Source organism: Squalius cephalus, assembly GCF_949319135.1.
Source record: "Squalius cephalus genome assembly, chromosome: 18".
Taxonomy (NCBI): domain Eukaryota; kingdom Metazoa; phylum Chordata; class Actinopteri; order Cypriniformes; family Leuciscidae; genus Squalius; species Squalius cephalus.
Genome location: NC_137139.1, coordinates 15,693,700 through 15,720,033, shown reverse-complemented (window position 1 = coordinate 15,720,033; position 26,334 = coordinate 15,693,700). Strand labels below are relative to the sequence as shown.

Sequence of the window (26,334 nt, the reverse complement as noted above, 5' to 3'; positions counted from 1 at the left end):
AACAAAACAGCAGAAACTGCATCAGCCCTTTATTTTTTCTCTCTCCTCTTCCTCACAGAGCGCGCCTGATGCTTCATTTCAGACGCTTTAGGACTCATCAGCCAATCAAATTCACGCATGCTCGATCTATTTACTAAAATCCTGTATTCCAAGCCAATCAGATAAGAGTGGGCGTGTCCGGATGAGTCGCGGCGGGGTAGAAACAGAATTGAGCATCAGCGGACGGTTTATTTCACTCGAGAATGGCGGCTGCTGCGTGCAGTCCGCAGAGTTCACTGGCCCCATGCACTGGCAAACTGCACAGAGAGCATCTGCGGAAAAGTAAAGACTCGCGGAGGAGACAAGCCGCGCTTTTATTTCTCACTAATATATCCCTGGACGGACGGCCTGTGCGGAGCAATGCGAGTGCAGCGGGACCCCAGCATGCCGAGTTTCAGTGCGCTGACATCGGCGCGACTGTGAACGAACTGCCCGCTGCTGCTGCTGCTCCAAGTGGTGATGGGACCTTCTCCAGCCTCGCTGTGCCCAGACTCGGGCTGCTCAGTGTCCCGCCCATCCTGGTTCTGCCGTCGGATTCTGAGTTCAGTAACGTCGGGAGCACCGAGGTGTTCCTGGAGAGGGAGAGAGGCTCGTTCTCCTCGCAGAATAACCTCCTGTCCCCGTGCAGTCTGCAGCCCACTCCTCTCGGGGCGCGGAAGTCTCCGACGCTGCTGTCCGTGCAGAGCTGCGGCTCCTCGCTGGACTCTCGACCGCGGTGGGTTCAGCTCAGGTTTCTGAAGAAAGCTTTCACTTTAGAGGCTATGCGAGCGAGATAGCGCGGTTTAATGCACTCATATAGTTTACATGAACTTCTGAGAGAGACAGTCCACTTGGGTTGTGTCTCAAAATCTAGCGAGCTGCCTACCTAGACAGCGTATTTGGGCATCAAAAGGCATTTAAACTGTCAAGGTGGCATTTTTTTGATATTATTCGACTTTTTATCTAAACGTTATTCATGCTTACATTTATTTTCTAGAAATGCTGGACCCATTGTATTTTCTCTAAAATTGTTAATATTAATTAGTATTAACCCGATATTTTGAGTTTTATGGTCCAGCACTTTACTATAATATTTTGTCAAAAAGTAAGGGGACAAAGTTGGTTCTGCATATCAGATATTTTAAAAAGTGATTTTAAAAGTTAAAACAATATCGATAGATGCATTACTTAAAATATTTAGCATAAATTAATTTTCACAGTAATTATAATTGCAGAAGTATTGTATGATTAATGAACAGATCCAATACTAGTATAAATTCCTAATTATAAAATATATGAAAAGGTTCTAATGCTACATTTACATTAGGCGAGTCAGAGAAGGCATATTTTAATATGGCTTTTATGCAACACTGCATAACACATCCATTTAATGTACTGTTTACTTTGTGACACTCGTTCTTATGATACAAAGACATTCACAGTCACACTTTACATCAGTGTTCTTTTTTACTTATTACATAAGTACTGAGTAATGCTGTTGAACAATATAAAATGAATGTGTAAATATTTTTTGGAGCATTATAATTTGCATTTATTGCTTTTTTAGTTAAATATTACAGCATAGCTTGGACACATGATGTAAGGTGTTAGTCATTACTCTGACCAGTTTTAATAAGCATGTTTTGTAGCAAATTTGACCCAACCTACATATTTAGTGGGAGAGACACCATAGTCATTCAGGCTAATGATACGAGGAGTTGGAAATGTTTATGAGAGATGACTTAATGTTGTCAACCTCATCATTCACTTCACATTTTGTAAATTCTAAAGAACCGTTTACAGCATACAAAACGCAAGTATGTTATGCACTAGTATTTATGGTTGGAGGAGCATTTAATGTTTCTTCATGTGATTTTGAGTGAGTAATATATACAGTATATCTGACTTGTGTTTTAAATATAAACCTCTCTTTACAGTGAATGAACCAGTTACGTACTTCTGTAGGTAGCTGGTTTAATTGAAACACACCTTTTTCCAGTTTTCTTCCAAATTCCTTTCCAAATATCACTATTACCAATAGTTCTTTTGAAAAAAAAAATGTTTATGAACTTTCAAGTTTCAGACTGAACTACTGATAGGCCGAGGCTGAAGTGACTGACAAGCCACCTCTATAGATTTTATCTGCTTGACTTTTAAATGTTGTTCGAGAGACACAAAAGTATGTGAAAAAGACTGTGTTTTCATTCTCACTAGTACACTCATTGACCACAGACTGAACAAACCCTTTTCTGGAATCCAGATGACTTCACAGCCAAATAAACGTTGCCTAAAAATGGCCATTTATTTGTGCATGAACTGGGTTGGTTTATCTCTCCCCATGAGGAAGTGAAAACACTAGTGAGAGAATGACGTTTGTTTTTGCTGTTAATCTCAGTAATAGTTCATTGAGCAGTAGGAGGTCTTTATTCCCTTGACTGTACCTCCCCCCCCCCCCAACCCTCTTCCCCTTTTTACTTTAAAAAGGGTGTGACAAGTAGATTCAAACCAGACTGAGAGCCAAGGCAGTCGTTAGCTTTATCAGTTGGAGCTTTGAGCTCAGTCCGTGCTGCATATAAGGGTGGTGGTGTTCTTCCAGCGCTGCACGCTACTTTGTGCACACAGTACCTGCAGAGATTAAAGCTCAAGACATTCTGTCATATTCTCAACCCTTCAAAGGGTCTCTGCAGGCCTGAGGGAATGAACCGTCTCCGCACTGGAGAATAAATCAGGGCTACATAGCATGAACTTGCTTGATTCAAATGTTACGGTTTCTTAAAATAGTTCCAGAAAATGCATCCAGCAGGCATTTAAATGGACCTTTCCTTGCTTAAAAACCACCTTTCAGGATAAATTATATTTGTGGAGCATAGAGAATTTGAATAAGTGTTTATAACAGTTCTTATCATGGTTTTATCATCAAAAGTCAAATGCAGTGAGTGATGTGACATTCACAATAAAGTCATAAAGATAGTCTGAATAGTCCAACAAGTAGGAGCTTGTTGACCACTCTTGCCAAATTCTCAGCCTCGTGCATTTTCAGAATGCTTTGAGGCTTTAAACTGTTTATGTAGTTGCTCAAAACAAAGCTGGTATGTAATGTTTAGCTGAAATATTTTTGAGTTTGCATGAGGGATGTTTTATCTTACAAAGATGTTGTATCCAGTCTCTTCATTCAAGATGTTCTCACATTGAGCTCTACTACCCATGTTTTTCTGATGAAAAGATCATGTTTGAAGAAGACATTCTCCAACCTTAGGGTTAGTCATTCAAAAATGAAAATTCTGTCATCAGTTACTCAACATCAGTTCTTCTTCAAAACAAAGATATTTTTAATGAAACCTGAGAGATTTCTGAACGTCCATTGGAAGTCTGTTCCACCAAAACTATGATGCTTCAAAAAAAAGTTCCATTTACCATATTTGTTGTGCTCTATTTATGCGTTGATCAAAGTTTATATGTAAATAAAAGCCAAAATTTGTTCATCATATATAGAAATTCAGTCTCTATGGAAGACTTTGATTAAAGCGCTAGATTCATATGGTTTACTTTCAGTATCCCTTGATGAACTTTTTGAAACGTCAAAGTTTTGGTGGAATGGATGGAAAGAAATCTCTCAGGTTTTACTAAAAACTTCATTTGTGTTTCGAAGATGAACTTGTGGGTTTAGATCAATATCAAAGTAAATGATTACAGAGTTTTTGGAGGTTATGTCTTGCTATTGACCCTCAACATATAGGCTAGGCTATATTTTGAGCAATCAGCTTTCTTTAATTCAAAATCATTCACTGGTTGATGTTTACTTCTTATTGTTTTGCGCACAGTAGCGGAAAGTTTGGAGAGAGTGTATATACCTGATGAATTATTCTATTAAAAACAATTTATTATCGCCAAATTGTTAAAAAGACAGTCAAGCATATTTTAATTTTTCATATCCACGAGTAAAGCTGATGGTGTTTCTGATCAAAAGATATCCCGAGAAGATGGAACTGCACAATTCTGCTAATACTAATTTAGGATAGCAGACACGAATATGGAAGCTTGTTGCCACGGAATAAAACAATTTAAAAGATAATTGCAACTCTTTGTCTCACAATTGTGACTTTTTTTTCTTACAATTGCAAGTTTATATCTCACAAATCTAACTTAGTAACACGCAACTGCAAGTTTATATCACGTAATTCTGACTTTATAACTCTCAATTGCGACTTTATATCACGCAATTCTAACTTTATAACTCGCAGTTGCAAGTTTATGTCACGCAATTCTGACTTTATAACTCGCAATTGCAAGTTTAGATCACACAATTTTAATTGTATAACTCACAATTTGACTTTATAACTCACAATTGCAAGTTTATATCAATTTATACTCCATATCAGCCAATACTCAATATTAAATAATTTGGTTTGGGGGCCTAAAAAACTTGATTGGGACATCCCTAATTTGGTCTACCACTAGTTGACACGTTGAGTCTGATGATTACTTGTGGATCACATGACTTCAGTCACTCCTGTTCTGTACATGCCAGGAGTAGAAAGAAATAAAAAACAACATCTCTGTGTGATGACCGTTATGTGAAGTCATCTGTAATGGCTAAATAAAATTGTAATAATTTGAATTTCAGTGAAAATAAAGTGAAACCGTAGCTTGAATCAACATCATCTGACAGTGGAAACTATTGCTTCTCCTTGTTCATGCAAGTCCTAACATGTGAGCTAATAGCTGGACTAGTAATGAGTGTATCCGTGTTTGCTGACTGACCTTGGCTCATGCTCTTATGTCAGTAGCACCCTTAGCACAATCAGAAATTGAAGCTGAGGTACTCTAGAAAAACACTCTTCAGTGTGAAGGGTGCTGCTAATAGTGTCATTTGGCTGTCCTCTACCATTGCTATATTAGATATGCTAAGTATTACTAGATCTGATGTGTTATAATATATAAATAATGCAAAAGGAAGCTCTTCTACACATTGCCATTGAAAACAAATGTTATTCTCGGCATGAATGATGGTGAATGATGCACCATTTTGACAAATTATTTACACTACTTTTCAAAAGTTTGGGGTCAGTAAGAGTTTGTTTTTTCGGATGGAATGAGGCCAGTCAGATCTCATGGAAATCAACTTTTTCCTTAAGAGAACAACTTGTATCCAATTCTGTCCCTCCTGACGTTGAGCGGACTGTGCCAAAACTCACCATATATCCAATTAGAGGATATATTACTCATACGTAGTTGCACTACCATTATAGTCTGTAAGATTTTGTAATGTTCTTCAAAGAAGTCTCTTATGCTCACAAAGGCTGTTAGTCTGGCTATCACCAGACCAAGCTCAGTCTTTTAAGATTGAACATTGGTCTGGGGAGTCTGCTATGTATTTTCTACTGCACAAGAGGCGTGATAAATGGGTATAGTTTAAATGACTCTGTACGCAATTGGATAGGCCTTTTAACCAATCAGACCAACTATCCGGATGACGTACTTTGCAGCGAAAACTCCAGGCAGGAAACGTGTCAACAAACGTGTTGCTCTGGAGCATTGATCAGTGGTTTGCAGAAGCATCAATGGCATAGAGTGAATTATTATTATTTTTTCAGGTTGTGCAAAAAAACCATGAAAGTGAGTGGTATTTACATCCACTCGAGCGATTTGTTTGCTAAACTAAATTTAACATCAACTAACATTGAGCATCGTCGAAAGGTTAAAAGGAATTGGATTGGATTAAACCCACCAATAGCGCGCCAGATGGATAAGCCAGTTTGTGATTGGTCCCCGCAGATTTGTAACGGAGGCAGGAGAAGAATCCCCCCCCCCCCCGCTTTCAATTCTTTTACTTCAATAATATGTTAAATTTTTGCATTTTTATTTAAAATAAAATATCAAAAGGATAAACAATGCAGATTTATTTTTTACAGCCATCTTTGATAATATTTACCAAGGGGGCAAATAATTCTGACCAGCAATGTATATTTATATGTATTGTCTAAAACAACATGATTCTACATACAGTTGTTTTAGATAATGCTACCAAACTCAAATATGGCCTCACTCATAAATTGTGTTGTAACCCGTAGCACCTCCAACACACGAGCCCACTGATTGAGGCCTGACATTTCACCCACTCGTTTCTCTGTGGCACTTCCTCTTCAGCCTGTAATAGTGCTTCGACATTTTTCACCAGTGCCTGTAATCTAGCCAAGCCTTTCGTCCCTGCATGTGTGCTATTGGAACATTGAAAGCATGGAATCAAGCCATATGTTCTCTTAGCGCTTTAATACTGTGCATGTCCAGTCCTCGCAGGATTACGCCAGGGTATTTATTCAAAGCCTTGTGACGTGACTGTGGCCTGAGTCTTACTGCATCCAGTTGGCTAGGAACAGTTATTGATCCCCTGGAATGAGGAGCAGGGATCTACTGGACCTGGGATTGTGAGATATATAACACATGTGGTATATAAAGAGAGAGGAGCAGTGGTACACTACATATAGGGAGAGAGGGTTAACATTCCCTCTAGCTCTTGAGTTGAAACTTGAGTTATTCCAATAGGATTGTACATTCTTTCTTAACTGTTTGTTTATCTTTGCCAGCCTGGTGTATGAGAGTCATCCTCTCTTGTGCATTTTACCCTAAAAGTTGTTTCACAATTGTGATTAAAAGTTTTTATTTGAAAACACTTTAAAAAGTAATCTTTTGGCTGAACAAAGAAATTCAGAGTTTGAAGAATTAGTTTAAGGAATGTTTCAAATGTCATAACACACACAGCTGTCATAATATTTCCAATATGCTATGCATTGTGTGCACAAAAGAGTTTAAACATGCTTTTTACAGTTTGAAAATAGCAGAAAAGTTTAAATAACCATCATATTTGGATTTTAATAACAGCAGCAGTGACTAATGTCTGTTAGAATGTGCTTTTTTGTTAAATGAAAATTATTACAGGACTTAATAGTAAAATATATGAAAGGATTAGGGTTGTCACAGTACCAAAATTTCAGTAGTCAGTACTAATACCAGTAAAATTTCATGATTCTCTGTACCAATTTTCATACCAGAGCAAAAACTGTTGTTGAATTAAGTACTTGAAAAAATTGTATCCCGTTTTCTCTCGTCTATTGGTTATCACTGTCAGTCATCGCCATTTCCGGTTGTCAGTCCTCAAACTCGGCAGTGTTCTCAGCAGCATGAAAAACTAAACTTGTATTCAGATTGTGAAAGGATAATGAAAAGAAAGAAAGAGAAGAGAAGAGCCTCCCTTTATAATCACTAAGGCTGTCAATTTCTAAAGTGCAAATTCACTGAATTCTGCACTCGTGAAAACTCCCATTATAATAAAAAAAAGCTGTCTTAATTGTACAATGAATATTTATATCGTGTTTACACTTTGTTGGTCACAGTGAATGGATTCGCAAGCATGTGGGTCACGTTGAAACTTAATGATTAAAACTTTCTGACTAGCACCTCTGATAGGCCATTGCGTTCATGCGCTCAACAGATATGATTGGGATTGGCTACAATGCTCAATACTAGGGATGCACCGATTGGGAAATTCTGGGCCGATACCGATACCGATGTTTAACATAACAACTTATGGCCGATTGCCGATGTTTTTTCTTTTTGTTATTTATTCCTTCTTTTGTGCCACGGAAACATATAAGTCTTTCAGCTCTTGATCACACTATACTAGAATGAGCACAAATTCAATCAGACCAATTTATGAAACAAAAACAACCTTTAATGTCACTTTTTGGTTGACATTAGTTATAACCTTATTTATGACAAGTTCTTTTTCAGTGGTTATGAGGAGCAATATGAGAGAGAAATTTGGTAATCATTGTCTGACCCAACAAAAAAACATTATAATATTCATTTTATTTTTTGTGTTCGCATTTATGAGGGAAAAAACAACGTGTCAGTTCTCTGTTACGGACCGTAAGCGCTCTGAAAGCGGCATTTAACTTTCACAGAGACAAACAGAACAGCTGCCTTTCTTTAAATTGAATTTCGTTTTGAATTAATTATATCTTAATTTTAATCAATGTTTCATGAACTAATTGCCTGGATTTAATAAATAAGAATTAAATATAGCAGAATCAAGACATGGAGGCGCCGGCGAGTGAACTGGAGTTCGTCTCATAAATGAACCAAAACTCAGCGTATAATGCACATTCACATTCACAGCGTATTTAGACGCATTCATAATCATTACTTTTACCGGTTCTTTGTGGCAAGCTTTATGCGTGCGGTCGTGCGCTTGAGTGCGGCTATATTACGTAAACGCTCATTATCCTGTAGGCTATATAAGTAATTAAATTAATATAAAGGGGCGATTTGTCCACGAATGACTTAAATGAACAACTAGCCTACTAGTCGACTAGAAAAAAACTTTTAGTCGGAAGCAGCCCTTATTCCACATACCAGGCAACAGGACATCTGGGTTGAGTGAGCGACCCTGCGGAATGAACGAGCTAATTATTGACAAAATTAGAATATAGTAAAAGTTTTTTTGTTTGTTTTTTTTTTTTTTACGTTTTTAAGTTTTGGGTGGGCCTGTTGAAAAGTGGGGCCGTGCCTGAGCTACAGGACATCGTCTTTTAAAACATAACCTGCTCGAAAGAGAGAAAAAAATGAATGCGTCATTGTACCCAGCACTTCTGAAAATGCACTTCCGAATGCGTCTCTGTCCCCAGCACATTTCAAACCAAACTGACGCCCATGTGACATCGGCGAATGTTATTTTTATTTCCCGATGGCCAATGGCAGTTAACGAGGCAAATATCGCCCGTTACCGATGTTCAGCCGATGCATCGGTGCATCCCTACTCAATACTTGTAAAAACACACTGTAAATAGAAACCTTTGACGCTTAGAGAGCGCTCGAACAAACACGAACAAGAGCGTTTGAAAGCAGTGTCATCGGGTACAGAATATACCCAGTACTCGGCAGAAATGCTAATACCGTCAACTTTTTTTCTTTCTTTTTTTGTACCGACTGTATCATTTGTACTGGTGCGTTTGACAACCCAAGTAGGGATGTAAGATATTTGTGCCACATGAGCCTAAACTACAAATTTGTATGTATTTATTTTTTTTATTATATTGGTCAATATTGTATCTTTGATTGTGCATTGCTCATTTAACCCATTTTTTACATTTAGATTTTGTTTAATGCCATCATCTAACATTCACTAAAGATAATTTTTAAAAGCACTATTAATTTAATAATGCAATTTTTAGCACCTCTAAATGAATATCCATTTCCAATACTTTGCTGTGTTTTTGTTTTTAATTTATTTAAATAAAATTGTTTAAAATTTTCAGCCATAATGTGAAAAAATTTCAACTTATAATAACAGAATTATAATTAATGTGCCTTATGTTATAAGTAAATATGTTATGTAAATGTATTTGTTTTCAAAGAAATGGTTGTTGTTTTTTTAAGTGGCATCATTGCTACACATAGTGAAAAGACCTGATTAATCAATAATTCATTTTTTGTTCCAGTGAAAGCTCTTGTGGATTGTTCATCCAAACATATCCATCTTTCACTGGGCACGCTGCCCACTCTGATTGTGTCTGTGATTCGATAAGACCTTTAGTGTCCCGCCTCATCAAGCTTATGTCTTAGTTTCCTCTCCATCCCATTTTCTGGGTTTGAGTTGGATGCAAATGGATAGAGGATTTACTAGGAAATAAAGAGAGAGAGAGACACAAAAAATTACAAGTTGGAATCAAGTGAGTGACAGATGGGCCGAGAGAGAATGAGGTTTACGCAAAGCTGGCAGCCGCTTCAGAGTTCATCACCTTTTTCATTCTGGAGATAAAGAAAAGGGTTGTAAGTCATTTGTGTTCGGTCACAGTCTTCAGTTTTTCTTTGCTCTCTTCTTCTCACTCGCCTGCACACAGGTGCGGTTCCTCGCCCTGGGTTATGATAACAGTCATTTGGATTCTGATGGAGGGTGTATCACCACACAAATGGCGGAGCAGATGGAGAGTGCGTGAAGGGGGAGCTGTTTGTGTTTGTTCACACACTAGGGTTGTGTAATACTTTTCAAACCAAACAGAACGAAGATGTGGCCTGGTTTTGTGCCCAAAGCATGTGGCAGGAATCTGTGATGCTGATGTAGGTAAAGAGGGGTTTAGAACACGCACAGATGAGACATAGACTGAAAGTTATGTAACTGTAGTTATGGTAAGAAAGAAACATAATCCTACAGGCTGATTTTTCAGCAGGATTTTTTGAGGATTTTTCTGAGAAATGAATTTAGTATTTGTTACACATCATGTTTGGGCTTCCTTAAGTCAGACAAGTTGAAGTGTCATTCAACTATAGACTTAGTAAATCTATCAAGTGAGATTTGACCAGCGATCTGGCACTTGCTATTTGGTCTTTAAAACTTGATCTCCTTTAATGCTCCATAATCCAAAGAATTGCAGAGCTCTTGGCACTCTTGTACTGTACATTCTTATGCATGTAACGCTTAAGTAGATTGAAAAATAAATAGTAAAATCACTAAAAAATGAGGAGTCAGAGCTGTGGCATAGCAGTTTGCACACATGCTCCTGACATGATGAGCCATGGTTCTGGTGTGGGTAATTTAGGTTTGAACCTGACACATCTTGACCCCGTTCACCCGAATAATCTTTTGCCATATTGTCTCCACTATATAAATATGGTAAAAAATAAAATAAATAAAAAACAACAGCAAGAAATCACAGAAATGATTTTCTATAGGATTTTAAGTCGATGTGAAATGAAAATTGGCCATATTGTTGGAGCCGATTGCCTCATGGGCAGCTCTCCGACACATTGTGTGTTTGTGCTTCGTGCGACTTGGGCTTTTAGTCTTGGCTTGTGGTACTTTCAGATCTTATCCCCTCTCTCACACATTGCATCCTGTCAGATCTTTATTATCCTATAATAACAGCAAAATACCAGAAAAGTAAATCTTAAACCATTTAATATAAAATGATACATTTATTAAAGATTCCAGGCTTCATTTTGAATGATTAATCAATGCACATTATTCCAAAGGAAATTGTCTCAGAGTGTAAGAATTTGCCTAAGTAAAATGTGAATGTAGTTACAAGTTGATTGAGCTATGAGCTATAATGAAGGTACAATGTGAAGCAAGTCATGGTCAGTTTAGTCACACACTTCAGCTACATTTAAACAGCACATCCCATTAACAGTGCTTGGCTTAACATGAAGAAACCAGGGAACAAATTGAATCAAATGCTTAATAGGTCAGAACTATTGCAAGCTGGAAATCTGTGATGGGTTCTTTCCGTTAAAGTGAAGTCGTTAGGTTTGGGTTAAATACTTGTGGGCATTTGGGCTGTTTTGCATAGTACGTACTACTACGTAGTCACAGCAACATGTATTATAAAAGTTGTGTGTTGTCTGAAATCAGTGGTTTACATAACAATGAAGAGGTGAAGCCTAATATGATAGACTAAATGCTTTTCTTAAATATGTCCAAATGTGTTTCATGTTTTGTCCCTCAGGAGTCGGAACCTTTCTGGCTCTCCTCGTCCACGACCCGTGAAGAAAATCCACTTTATTAAGAACATGAGGCAGTACGACACCAGGGGCAGCAGGTATTGTTTATTCTCTTCTCTCAGTGTGGGGGTGGGTGTGTGGGTGTGGGTGTGTGTGGGTGGGTGTGTGTGGGGGTGGGGGTGGGTGTGTGTTCGTGCCTGTCGGTCTGTCTTTTCCACACTATGTAATGTTTTCCTCTCTGTGTGCTTCAAAACAAACAATCTGCCTCCCGTCATCATTATTTTCTCAGTTTGAAGGTGATCCGTTACACTTGCTTTATGCTGTGCTTATACGATTCATCATGTGAGGTTATCATATCTGACAGTTTGAACACTGAAGAGGGGAAGTTATTTTTTGAAAGGATTGCAAGGGCACATGAATTAAAAAATAAAATAAAAATATGATGTGCTCAGATAAATCATTTGTAATAAATACTGCAATATTTCATAAAAAAAATAAGAATTGTTGATTTTAGAATACAAAATAATGGTGAGTTTTGGCACAGGCCGCTCAACATAAGGATTGTTTGTTGTTCTCTTAAGGAAGTGGTTCCATGAGATCTGGCCTTTTTCCATTTGAGGAACAGCAGCTATGTTTACTAAGTCTCATTATAAACTGCCCCAAATAGACAGCGGCCCTTATTTTCCACTTGTGTTCCCAGGCTTTGGGTTTTCACACACACATATGCATGTTCCTCACATTCACAGGGTCACAGACAGGATTGGGGCAAAATAGAACCGATAGGATATTTTCCACTGGATGATCACAGATCCAGATAAGCTTAGTGTTCAGTGGTCTCATCTATCGCATAAATGTGATACGGCAGAGTGTAAAAAAAAAGGGCCAGCAAATGCTGTAGACTAATAACTGTTCCCTGTGAGAAACAAAGGGGCACTGTAATAAAAGTCAACATAATATCCAATTATAATGTTACACTATCTAAAGTCAGTTCAAAATTTGTAACTTATGAGGTCATATCCTATTTTTTGGGTTTAATATAGTTGGCATTATTCAATAAAACCTGTTCTAAGTTTATAAAACAATCTGAAATAGTGAATCCTCCATTGGGCCGCATTCAGATCTTAAGATTTTTTTATTTTTTTTTTGTACATGAAAATTATGCTTGTTGAAATCTATTAATTCCAAAGATTCCTGTTGAGATATAAGTGGAATCTGTCTTTGATATCTCTAGAAAATGATTCAGTTAATGGCCAACTCGTACTCGGCTCGCTATTATTTCTGGTGCCGTTTCTCCACTGTCATGAGACTATTGACGAAAAAAATCCTCTTGGCTGCTGCGGCAGACCCTCAGTTTCATGTTAACTGCCATTTTACCACTCTGTCACAATTCTATGGTTAAAATGCAGTCACACACCCATAGCTAACACAGATACCATCCCACTTCCTGTGTGAAAGAAGTGAGAGACAAGTGTACACCGAGGCTGATGATGCAGGTGTTCTGGCTCTGTGTGTGTGTTGTGGGGACAAAATATCCCCAAAAGGATGGTAATACCAGAAATCTTTGTCCTTGTGGTGGTCCCAATGAGGTAAACAGCTTATAAATCATACTAAGTGATGTTTTTTGAAAACGTAAAAATGCAGAAAGTTTTCTGTGATGGGTAGGTTTAGGGTTTGGTTACAAAATATAGTGTGTGTGTGTGTGTGTAGAAAAAGTGTGTAATGTTAACTTGTTTGTGTTCGCCACTGCAGGATCGTCCTTATCTGTGCCAGAAGGTCTTTGTGTGCCGCCTTCTCTGTGCTGCCGTATGGAGAGAGCTTCCACATCAGGTACTCAAACACACGCTCGCACATAAAAAAAAAACTTATTTAAAACTAGGGTAGGCAATTTCGGAGAGGCTAGCAATAGTGAGCTAGCTTTGAAAGCAGAAGACCCCATCCCTTCAAGCGTCTTCTAAGCCACGCCCCCTTCAAAACACATGACACTGCCAGTGCAGAGTCTACGAAGCCTCAAAGCACAAAACATTACAATAATAATTAACTAAACATCTTAAAGAGCTCTTACGGTACCACCTGGCTGCTGCAGATTCATTTCGGCGTTGATATTGTTGACATACAAATGCATAAATCCGGTTTTGAGGACAGCTCAGAGTACTGTTATTCATTGTATTTATTTTTTCAGGACATATATTTATGTTATTGATCTAATTTGAATGATTCATCTGTGCATATTTAATTTCTTTTTATTTATTTATTTTTTTACCTTCTTTAATCAAAAGTTCATTACTAGACCTCAGACCTAAAACCACAGACTTCTCTCTGCTTATGTATACAGGACTTCTCTAATCATTTGGTCCGATTTAACCCTGCCCCAGGGTTTTACCAAAAATATTATTGTTTTTGCTTAGTATATTTGTTACTTATTTAGTTAGCAGCAGTTATTCACACTTGGTTGACTGGTTTAAAGTTTCTATACTAAAATATACTAATAAATTAAAAGAATCATTGATTATTAAGGATGCAGAGTTGTTCATTGGGAAAAATTGGAATTTCCTTGTGATTCTCATTCCTAGCCTTCACTTCCACGACACTTGTCCTTACATGATCTTTAAATAGACAGATAAACACAAAGAGATATGTGCAGTCATTTGGGTTCCTCTGCTCTCCTCTGGGGATTCATATCCAGGATGAGATTCAGGGAAAATGAGGAAGGAAGGAATTTTTCCCACATCCTTGAGCTGGGCCTGGTATGACACGAACGACAACACCCTCTCCTTTCCCACCATCTCCATTACAGTTCCAGAAAATGCTGAAATAAAAAAAAATTAAGATTGAAACCATGTGAAACTTTCTCTTATCCACCTTTTTTCCTGACCGTGAAGTCTCGCCCAACTCAAAGCGGAATTATCCTTTACATTTCCGGTCTCCGGTGTTTCTAGTCACATTAGGGTATTTTCAGAGCTGATAATGTAATGTTAAACCTATGAAAATGGTTTTAAAAAAGCACATGGCTCCATATTACCATCACGTTACAGTGTTGCTGTGACCGTCTTTTGTTAGTGTCTCACCCGTCAAAGTTTAATGAGTGCGTAGATGATATGAAGCTGCGCAAAGTTAGCTACATTAAAAAAAGATGTGCGCTCATATCCTGCATACAGCTGCCTATCAGTTGAAGTTAAAAATGATAAGAGCGCACATATAGGGTTGAACTCAGGTTGATTGGGAAACTTTTTCCGTCATCTTTATGGCAAAAAGCAACCCAATCACCATGAATTCACCCTACCGTTTATGGGGAGCATTTTAACTTAAGTGCTGCAAGCTATGGCTGTTTTCCCTTGTCAGTCTTTGGCATAAAATGCAAGGCACATGGCGCTGTAAACGGACATTCTTTTCAGATTTATTGGTGCTCAAAACACATACTTTCCAGGAATTTCTTCAGTCGTTGTGGCAGTCAACAACAGCTGAGCTTAACCCTGTGCTCATTTTAACTTTAGTAATGTTCAAAAAGTTTGTTTATTTATTTGTTGCTCATTTACCCCATTTTAACAATGGGTTCCTATGGAGACAGGACAGCATCCAAACGGAAGTTAGAATCCGTTATGGCGGCGCTCATCATTTGCTCATCAAAAAGGTGGATACATCACATTTCTGAAAGAGAGAAGTAAAATGGCACAGTCATGCTCTGCAAGGCGGTTTGAGACTGTAGATAAGGGATGCTAGATGAAGGGGATATATGTGTGTGTTCTGCTAAATATTTAAGAGCAGAGCTGTACACAACACTCTCAGTTACTTCTTGAAGGAAAAGCAAATGATTGGGTTATCGGGTTGAATTTGTCTGTATTAGGTGAATTAGACCTGTGATTGTTGAGTTGAGTTCATTATTTCTGTCTTACAATAATTCACAGAAGTACTGGGAAAAACTTTTATAGTTTGTAGATAAGCACTGATGTCTACAGTAGAGATTAAAATGGAGTAAATCACCTTTTGAAAGTAACTTGATGCTTCAAATAAAGATTTCATCAATTATAGATATAATCAGTAGGTGGCAACAAGTGACTGTTAAAAAATGTATTTGTCATTGAATCATTCATTCAACAGATTGGTTCTAAAATGCTGATTCATCCAGTAATGAAACATGTGAAGTCTTTATAAGTGAGTCATTGAATCATTCATTAAAACTGATTAAAAAAATATTCAAATTAATTAGATACATTTTTAATAACTGCAGCAATTAACATTTTGTCAGAACCTCTAGTAAATTACATGTTATTTTGTTTCTCCACAATCGTGGAAGAACTTGTGATCTCTGTTTGAAACAATAATAAAAAAATGTGATTCTTAATTTATCCAGAATCGTGCAGCTCTTAGCTCATCTTGAAGGACTTTATTTAGCCAATAGATGTAGTGTTAGTCAAAGCTGGTCAGAGGTAGGGTAATAGGTAATGGGTAATGGTAATGGGTGGAAGGACATTATAGAGATCATTTGATTGGACAGTTTTGTGAGTGCAAGATGAGTCATCAATATTTTTGGCCCGTATTTTTAGAAGAGGAAAAGGAAAATTTGAATTCACATATCAAATAAAATACATTTTGTCAACTAAAAGGAGTACACTAAAATATGGATGACCTCAGAGTTGTTAGACATATATTTATCCCTAAAGTTTATTTATAATATTTTTAAAAGCTTTCTCTCAGTCAAAATTGGTTTTACATGATCATTGCATGCTTTCTCTGATCCTTAGAATTGAACAGGGTTGCATTTTCCTAAAGCATCATAAGCCTAAGTGGATCATAGAACCATTGCCACCAGTTACCACCGATGCTTTTGAGAAATGCAGCCCAGGCTGTTTTTGCTGCTGTACCTTTAAGACTTCTATAAGTAAATCACCTCAGTTATGGTTATGTAATGTTTGCTCTTAAGCTCTCAGGGTTTAGGGTTAGCTGGTAAAAAGCTAATAATTAATTAAATGTAAAGTTCAAAAATAAAACTCTTCCTAAAAAATATCTATAATATTTTACTTGTTTACCTGCATGTCATGTGACAATTATCCCACTTTAGAGAACAGTGAATGTGCAAACGTGTCTATGAAAATCTCAATTAAATATGAATCCCTGTTCTTAATTATCGATTTAATCAATGAAAACCAAGCATTTGTCTGTCTGTCTTTGTCTCAGTGACCCTCGTCTGGACGGTCAGCGGCGGAGGCACTCATCCGGAGGAATATCCACCACCCTGGAGATGCTTCCCGGGCTGGAGGGGGTGGAGCTGGGCATGTACGGCAGGGTAAGAGCTTGTCATTCTATCACTCACCTGTCAATCAGTCAGTCAGGGAATGTCACAGAGCATTGTTCTCAGTGTACCAGTCGACCTGCTCAGAAATGACAGGTTTATATCGCCTCATTTGACGCACCCAGGGGCTGTCAGGATGTTTCAGGCTGACAGACAGCTTGTTATGATCTTATGTGTTTTGCAGACGGTGTCGTACGCTCAGTTCCTGTACCCCACTAACGCTCTGGACCGTCACAAGCCCGCTGTGGATCTCGCTCTACCCCTGCCCTATTCCAGAAACAGCATCACTCACAGTTTCCCTCCCTCTCGCCTCAACAGCACCGTCGGTCTGGACCTGGGTATGTCACACACTCATAAACACATACACACTACATCTAGACTTGTGAGGACCTCTCATAGTCATCTACTGTATTGCTGTAGACTAACCCTTACCCTACCCATTACCTACACATCCTTGGCTTTATTTGGTATTACTTGACCAATTTAAAACCTTTATACTTTTTAATTGTGTAATAGGTTATATACAAGATATTAATACTTTTATTCAACAACGATGCATTAAATTGATCAAAAGTTGCAGTAAAGGCATTAGCAATGTTATAAAAGAATTCTATTTCAAATAAATCCTGTTCTTTTAAACTTTCTATTCATCAAAGCATCTTGAATGGCTTTCCTGAGGTAAATGTAACATTAAGCTGTTTTATTTCCGCGGTTGAAATACTGATTGAGCAATTACATGAGACGTGATAAAAAAAGTTCTATTATATCTTTCAACAAACCTTCTGATGTTTATTCATGTTTATCTCTTGCAATATTTGGTCCTCACACATGTAACAAAATTACACGCACCCTTTCTCTGCTCAGTTCTGTAACCACTTAAATCTCAGCCACAGTGAAATTTGACAACATCTGTAACTCTTTTCTGTGGCGGATTCCTTTGCTTGTGACCTTTTTTGACTTTGCTAGACTTTAGATGTAGTGTGTGCGTGTGCGTGTGCGTGTGCGTGTGCGTGTGCGTGTGCGCGTGTGTGTTTGTCTACTTGTACAACTATCTTTGTGAGGACCTGTTTGAGTTTTAGACCATCGGAGTGAGGAAATTCTGACCAGTCCCCACTTTCTGAGAGGTTTAGGTTAGGCAGTTAGTTGTGATGGTTAGAGTAAGGAGCAAGAGATTGTACTGTCTGTGAATATGTGTGTGTGTGTGTGTATGCGCGTATGTGTGTCATAAGGCCTAAAAGCATTTTAAAGCTAATTCTGGACTGGACATGGTGAAATTCTCTTTCATGCATGTCTAAATGGTGACATTAAATCACACAAGCATGCGACACACATACACACTCACACTCAGAAAACAAACACTCACTTGCACAAAGAAGTGTGTAGTAACTGATGGGAGCTTAATAAAGGTTTTAATGCTATATTACTCACAGAGTGGGTAGGGACATTTCAATCAACTTGATAGACACAGTCATTATCACAGTATTTCAGGCACAGATGTGTGAATGTGCAAGTGTGTGTGTGTGTGTGTGTGATAATTACTAATATTGCTATCCCTTCGGTCTAATACTTAGTGAGTGTGTGAGTCATCAACACAGCTCTTTCAGCTCTCTCTATTCTCGTACCTTATTTCACAAACCTACATTAGCTACACTTGTGTCAGCCAAGTTGTTGCTGATTGTAAGTACTGAGTACAAGTGCTGTTTATGTGTGTTGTTTTAAAGGGGTAGCTTCCCCCCAGAATGAAAATTCTTTCATCATTTACTCACCCTGACAGATGTTTCTTTTCTGGGTGAACTATGCCTTTAATATAGCTCTGCTCAGTCAGTGCAGAAAGATGCACCATTATCTCAAAAACATGTATACACGTCGCATTCAGTTACTGTATGTTATCTGTGGTTTGATTGGCTCATTTGACAGCTGTTTTTTTTTTTTTTTTTGTGTGTGTTTATGTTTGTTTTTTCAGGCATAGAAGACACTGAGTATGACCCTAATATGCTCAGTGACCCCCAGTGGCCATGTGGAAAACACAAAAGAGTGCTCATCTTTGCCTCATACATGGTGAGATGGAGATATATATCCATTATTCTATTGAACATATACAGTATACACAGTGAGGAAAATAAGTATTTGAACACCCTGCTATTTTGCAAGTTCTCCCACTTGGAAATCATGGAGGGGTCTGAAATTGTCATCGTAGGTGCATGTCCACTGTGAGAGACATAATCTAAAAAAAAAAATCCAGAAATCACAATATATGATTTTTTAACTATTTATTTGTATGATACAGCTGCAAATAAGTATTTGAACACCTGTCTATCAGCTAGAATTCTGACCCTCAAAGACCTGTTAGTCTGCCTTTTAAAATGTCCACCTCCACTCCATTTATTTTCCTAAATTAGATGCACCTGTTTGAGGTCGTTTGCTTCATAAAGACACCTGTCCACCCCATACAATCAGTAAGAATCCAACTACTAACATGGCCAAGACCAAAGAGCTGTCCAAAGACACTAGAGACAAAATTGTACACCTCCACAAGGCTGGAAAGGGCTACGGGGAAATTGCCAAGCAGCTTGGTGAAAAAAGGTCCACTGTTGGAGCAATCATTAGAAAATGGAAGAAGCTAAACATGACTGTCAATCTCCCTCGGACTGGGGCTCCATGCAAGATCTCACCTCGTGGGGTCTCAATGATCCTAAGAAAGGTGAGAAATCAGCCCAGAACTACACGGGAGGAGCTGGTCAATGACCTGAAAAGAGCTGGGACCACCGTTTCCAAGGTTACTGTTGGTAATACACTAAGACGTCATGGTTTGAAATCATGCATGGCACGGAAGGTTCCCCTGCTTTAACCAGCACATGTCAAGGCCCATCTTAAGTTTGCCAATGACCATTTGGATGATCCAGAGGAGTCATGGGAGAAAGTCATGTGGTCAGATGAGACCAAAATAGAACTTTTTGGTCATAATTCCACTAAACGTGTTTGGAGGAAGAAGAATGATGAGTACCATCTCAAGAACACCATCCCTACTGTGAAGCATGGGGGTGGTAGCATCATGCTTTGGGGGTGTTTTTCTGCACATGGGACAGGGCGACTGCACTGTATTAAGGAGAGGATGACCGGGGCCATGTATTGCGAGATTTTGTGGAACAACCTCCTTCCCTCAGTTAGAGCATTGAAGATGGGTCGAGGCTGGGTCTTCCAACATGACAATGACCCGAAGCACACAGCCAGGATAACCAAGGAGTGGCTCTGTAAGAAGCATATCAAGGTTCTGGCGTGGCCTAGCCAGTCTCCAGACCTAAACCCAATAGAGAATCTTTGGAGGGAGCTCAAACTCCGTGTTTCTCAGCGACAGCCCAGAAACCTGACTGATCTAGAGAAGATCTGTGTGGAGGAGTGGGCCAAAATCCCTCCTGCAGTGTGTGCAAACCTGGTGAAAAACTACAGGAAACGTTTGACCTCTGTAATTGCAAACAAAGGCTACTGTACCAAATATTAACATTGATTTTCTCAGGTGTTCAAATACTTATTTGCAGCTGTATCATACAAATAAATAGTAAAAAAATCATACATTGTGATTTCTGGATTTTTTTTTTTTAGATTATGTCTCTCACAGTGGACATGCACCTACGATGACAATTTCAGACCCCTCCATGATTTCTAAGTGGGAGAACTTGCAAAATAGCAGGGTGTTCAAATACTTATTTTCCTCACTGTATATATATATATATTTTTTTTGTATATAATCTGGACTTGTTCTTCAAAGGTTTTCTGAGAATCATCCCCCTATAACACAACTGCTCAGCCATTTACAACCTAACCCTAACACTTTTCACAGATGTTTGTGTTTTGGGAAATTTAATGCAGCCCAGTTTGGTCATGTTTCTTGTTTTTGGACATTAATTTACCCATTAGACACATTTGTAGGGATGAATGGCTATCTGTGTGATTTAAGGGTCTGTGCTCAAACCAGGGCAGTCTGACCAACAGACACGGATAAACATAACTTATCCAGCTGACGTCATTACTGACCACTGGAAAATACTGCTAATACTGTAATTCTTTGAAATGTTTTTATTGCTGAATATCTTACTAAACATGTAAATCCTCAGTGTTTACTGTCACTCTCTTTCTCACACTGTGGTTCTCTCACAGACTACAGTAATAGAGTACGTCAAACCATCAGATCTGAAGAAGGACATGAATGAGACTTTTAAAGAAAAATTCCCCCACATCAAACTCACACTGAGCAAAATCAAAAGGTACACACACATTTTAACTCTTATTTCAATAACTGTTTACATGCACAGGAATATTCCTATGTTAATCAGAATATGGTCATATTGTTGTATGCGCGAACATGTTAACCCGATTTCAATATCCAGTTTAAGCCAAAATTCTTTAAAAGACAGCTTTAACCTTTGTGAAAATGAAGTACACTGTAGCATACTTGTAAAAAGAGTACTTATAGAAATAACATGCTTTAAAAGAAAATGCTCAAGTGCAAACTGCATGTAATGTTTTCGGACACATAATTGCATGTTCTTGCCATTAAATGAAAATGTATTATTGACTAAATTTATTTTAAATGCAATTTGCTGAACTTCCGAGTGCTTTGGGGTAGGGCTGAACGATATTCTGTTTTAACATCGACATCGCGATGTGCGAATGAGCGATAGTCACATCGCCGGAACATGCGATGTGAAGGGTAACGTTACGTTAGTAGCACCCATAGTGTAAGAGAACTGTAGCACCAGGGTAGCACACATTAAACACGAGTTTGTTGTATGGCTTTTTGCTGGGGTGACATACTCGTTCCGCGTGCCTGCACAGTGATTGGTTCGCTGTGCCGCGCTCACCGCTCACAGCCAACATTCACTGGCAATCCTATAGCTAAAAATGCGTGACGAAGAGGATCCGCCGCAAAAAAAGTCAAAATCAGCTATTTGGGACTAGCCTATTTCGTCTACAAAAAGGAGGATGTTGACCAAAAAGAGGTAGGCTACTTTGCTGGAGTGTTATAAAGTTGTGGATGGTTGTCTTTTTAAAAAAAGTCGTTTCGTGTTCGCATTTATGAGGAAAAAACAATGTTACGTGACATTACGGACGCGTCACGCGACCGTTATGAAAGCGGCACTAAAAGACTGCTTTAAAACTTTCACAGAGACCTCAAACAGAAAGAACAAAGCCTTTCTTTAAAACGAATTTCGTTTTGTATTAATTGTATCTTAATTTTAATCAGTATTTCATTATCCAATTTCCTGGATTTAATAAATTGCCTAAAAATTAAATATAGCAGCCAGCGCCTGAACTGGAGATTAAGCTATCATCCATGAACCGAAACTCAGCATAAAAGGTAGCCTACTCGCCTCACACACCTAAAAATAACAATAATAATAAAAAAATAGAAATATAACTATTATCTACAGAAGAACCATTAAAAAAAAAAAAAATTAATCTGTATGAAAAGTGCATTTCTCCCGATCACTGCTGCGAAGATCGCAAGTCAGTATTGTCAACTTCATCTTTACAGAAAACACTTGTTTATTAATAAACAATTAAAATGTCTCATTGTAATATTTTACATATTATTAATCATTACTTTTGCTGGTTCTAGGTGCCGTTTACATGAACGCGTCACTGAATCAGCACAGAAAACATAATTTTTCGGGTCCTAGAACCCGAAGAACGTTAGGTCCTGTGTAGAACGTTCACCGAATTCTGAGAGAAATATGTTTCTGGAATAAAATATTAAGTGGCCTTTTTGTGACTTGTAATGAAGCTTGCTTATTAGTGAAATTATTAATAACATGGAATGGTAATTATTGACTTTAGCCTGGATTGATGGCTCGCAATATCGCGATATATATCGTTGGGAAAAAAATATCGCAATGTAATTTTTTTTCCAATATCGTGCAGCCCTACTTTGGGGTATTTTTGACCCACTTTGAAAGTACATCTTTTGAAAGTACGACTGTTTGAGCACATTCGACTACATGAGCGAAAGCAATCTGGTCGAATGCGTTTTCGACTACCTCTGGAAGTGGTAGTAAACACTCGCCTGTATTTAGCGTCGTCCACTTGCGATCTGAATGATGAAAATACTACTTAATACCAGGTGTAAACAGGGCCATAGCTCTTGCACATTCAATACAATGACAATTATTTTGTCTGTTTAATTTCTTCTCTTTATCTCTCCTAACATCTCTGTCATTCCCTCTCGTCATCAGTTTGAAGAGAGAAATCCGTTCAGTGGGAGAGGAGTCTTTATTGCAGCCGGTCACCATTGCCATGGCATTTGTGTACTTCGAGAAGCTGGTCCTACAGGGGCGTCTCAACAAGCAGAACAGGAAGCTGGTGGCGGCCGCGTGCCTCCTACTCGCTGCCAAGATCAGCAGCGATCTGAAGAAACAAGAGGTCAAACAACTGATTGACGTGAGTGATGCTTTGCCACACACTTTCCAGTCAACACACATTCACTACCGTACAAGAAGTCTCTCATTCTCATCAAGGCTGGATTTATTTGATCAGAAATATAATATAAACAGTATTATATTGAAATATTATTACAGTTTTAAAACAACTGTTTTCTGTTTTAATATATATATTACAATTTAATTTATGCAAAGCTGCATTTTCAGCATCATTACTCCAGTCTTCAGTGTCACATGATCCTTCAGAAATCATTCTAATATGCTGATTTGATGCTCAAGAAACATTTCTATTATCAATGTTGAAAGTAGTTGTATTGTACTAAGCAGCTGCTTAGTATTTTTATGGAAACCTTTATACATTATTTTGGGATTCTTTGATGAATAGAAAGTTCAAAAGAACACATTTTTTGAAATATAAATTTAGAATTAAAAGTATTAATAAAAAAAACAGTGGTGTACAAGCCTTTAATAGAGTAAAATAAATCTTTATAGAGTGCTGTATCGGCCAAAAATGGAAACTTTTATATGCAGATTATGTACACTATATGTGTCAATGCAAAAATCCACTCGCCCTTGTCAAAGTTGTCAGTGTTTATTGTACATCTATCTGTTGTTTTTTTTCTCTGCCCTCAGAAATTTGAGGAGAGGTTCCGGATTAGCCGTCGGGAGCTGATTGCTTTTGAATTCACCATCTTGGTAGCGCTGGAAATGGCACTTTACCTTCCGGAGAGTAAAGTCATGCCTCACTACCGTAGACTGGTGCAGCAGTCGTGAACATGCAGATGAGATGCGTAAAACAGCCGAAAGTGTGGGACAGGTATCAGAGCGTGTACACATCAACACAGGAAGAACTGATGTTCCAAATGATGCTTTTTATAGTCATCGGGCCTGGAGCATTTGTTTTCGTGGGTGTCTGTTTTTGTGACCACCATGGGAATACTGCTAAAGGAAAACAGCAAGGATTTTCTTTTATTGAAAACATAGGGTTTTTAACTCTCAGACGACAAGGGAAGAGTTTAACTCCTGCTACTTCACTTGTGTGAAATGTACAAGTGTGAATGCATGTTTTTAACATTCCATTTCTATTTTCCAAAAAGAACTTTATTTAATGTGGATCTCTCCTTTTATACAGAACCACCTACCATTCACTGTAACACTAAAGCACTTTTTTATCTATACATGTATTTTATCTAAACCTTATGCAATTATAATAATATAATCATTAGCACAGATTACATAACATATATGCATTTAATTTAGTAGCGTACTCTTGAAAGCGTTATTGAGTGACTAAATCTACCTTAGTATTCAAACCCAATATGTTCTTTGTCTTTGGGGCTTCATTTTAATGTGAAGAGTGCTCTATATTAGAGCTGGTTTCAAGAAAAGCACATTTTCAGTGCTGTGTGTTGTTCTCACTTTTTTCTTTTTATAGAATTAAAAAGAAATCCACCTTTTTTTTTTATTCCACAGAAGAAAGAAAAGCCCTGATGATGTAAATGAGTAAAGTATGACAGAAGTTTTTTTTGTGTGTGTGTATTTATGTATATATATTCAGCAAGGATGCATTAAATTGATCAAAAGTTACAAAAAGGACATTTAAAAAAAATATTAAGCATCACAACTGTTTTCAACATTGATAATAAATAATGTTAATAATTAATGTTTCATCAGATCATCATATTAGAATGATTTCTGAAGGATCATGTGACCCTGAAAACTGGAGTAATAATGCTGAATCTCTGCTTTACCATCAATAAATTACAATATAAAAATTACATTTTAAAATATATTCAGAATAGCTATTTGAAATTGTAACAATATTTCTGTTGTTATTGTATGTTTAATCAATTAAATGCAGCCTTGGTGAGCATATTTATGCTATATTCACTGTTTATTTATTAACTGCCATAAAACATTGTGTTCAGTCTCAATTTTCATTGACAACTAGTAACCATATACTGTATCATGAGAATGATCAACAACAAAAAAAAAAAAACTTGTTACTTGTAGAAATGCTAGTCTTTGTGTTGAACTTAAACAAGTTTTCATTTCTTCCAGCACCCACAACCTGTGCAATATTTTTAGATGCTTTTTGTCCAATTTCCTCACAAAACATCCCATTCCCAATTCAAATCACACATTTCTGCCTGATATTATAGATTATATTTCAGTGCAGGCTGTTGTGAAAAGGTTTTGTGTTGTGTGTCGGTAGCCAGTTTGCTGCTTTGTCCTTTATAGACGGATGTATTTTACATACTGTGGTCTCAATCAATACATCCTTGTATTTACTTAGGCCTAGATAATGTGCTGGTAATATTGTCTACAAACGTCTATGATGTATTTTTTTTTAAATAAGACTTTGTTTTCCAGTAATGTTTTCTTATTCAGATATTGTGCTAAGCGAGACATTTGCACTTTGAAGCAGCGCGTGTGCTATGGCGCCATCTAGAGGAAGCGATTTACAATCACATGTCATTAGAAATGTAAGGAAGTGGATTTTGCTAGATAACCAGCTCATTTACTCAGGAGATATCTATGTAAATCACACATAGATTGGCAATTTTTCCAGGTTTTGTTACTTTGTTTCCGTGTGTGCTACTTTTTGAGACCGAGAGCCCCAGAACAAACTAAGATAGCAGGTATTAATGGATAGGGTGAACTTTTACACACGTTCAATCAAAGTGCCTAGGAATGTTTGTAAAGAATAATTTTGTGAAGAGAGAAAATGGAAATAAAAGCAATTTAGTTTATTTACACCATTATTTACACTGTGATATTTTTATAGCCTCCAATGTTGCCAAAAAGGCAAAACGGTACCAGTTTCCTTTATCTTTTTGTCAAGATTTTATGTATTATTTGAGATCAATATTAACACTCAATTTAATTAGAATCTGAGCATACAAATCATATTCTGAGAGACCTGATTTTGTTTTATTTTTGCACGGCATCAGTTCAGTATGTGTTTATTCTGCTCATCGTGATTATATTTCAGCTCAGTGGATGGTTTCAGCTGTTGTGATCGTTCGGTGTGTGATAAGTGTTATATCTCCATTGGATGTTTCAGTTGTGTCGTTGCCTACGGTACCACTGTCGTTG

General features: G+C 37.7%; 1 protein-coding gene across 1 annotated transcript; it reads left to right on the top strand.

The window, feature by feature from the left end:
• Positions 1 to 5: 5 nt before the first annotated feature.
• On the top strand, positions 6 to 25,871 carry cables2b (Cdk5 and Abl enzyme substrate 2b). The gene is made up of 9 exons (XM_079849467.1): positions 6 to 754; positions 11,520 to 11,612; positions 13,264 to 13,341; positions 16,687 to 16,795; positions 16,986 to 17,139; positions 18,765 to 18,859; positions 20,957 to 21,063; positions 23,032 to 23,236; positions 23,869 to 25,871. Exons 1-9 carry the CDS (start codon positions 243 to 245, stop codon positions 24,007 to 24,009), a joined length of 1,494 nt encoding a protein of 497 aa, XP_079705593.1. The 5' UTR covers positions 6 to 242; the 3' UTR covers positions 24,010 to 25,871.
• The last annotated feature ends 463 nt before the right edge of the window (positions 25,872 to 26,334 follow it).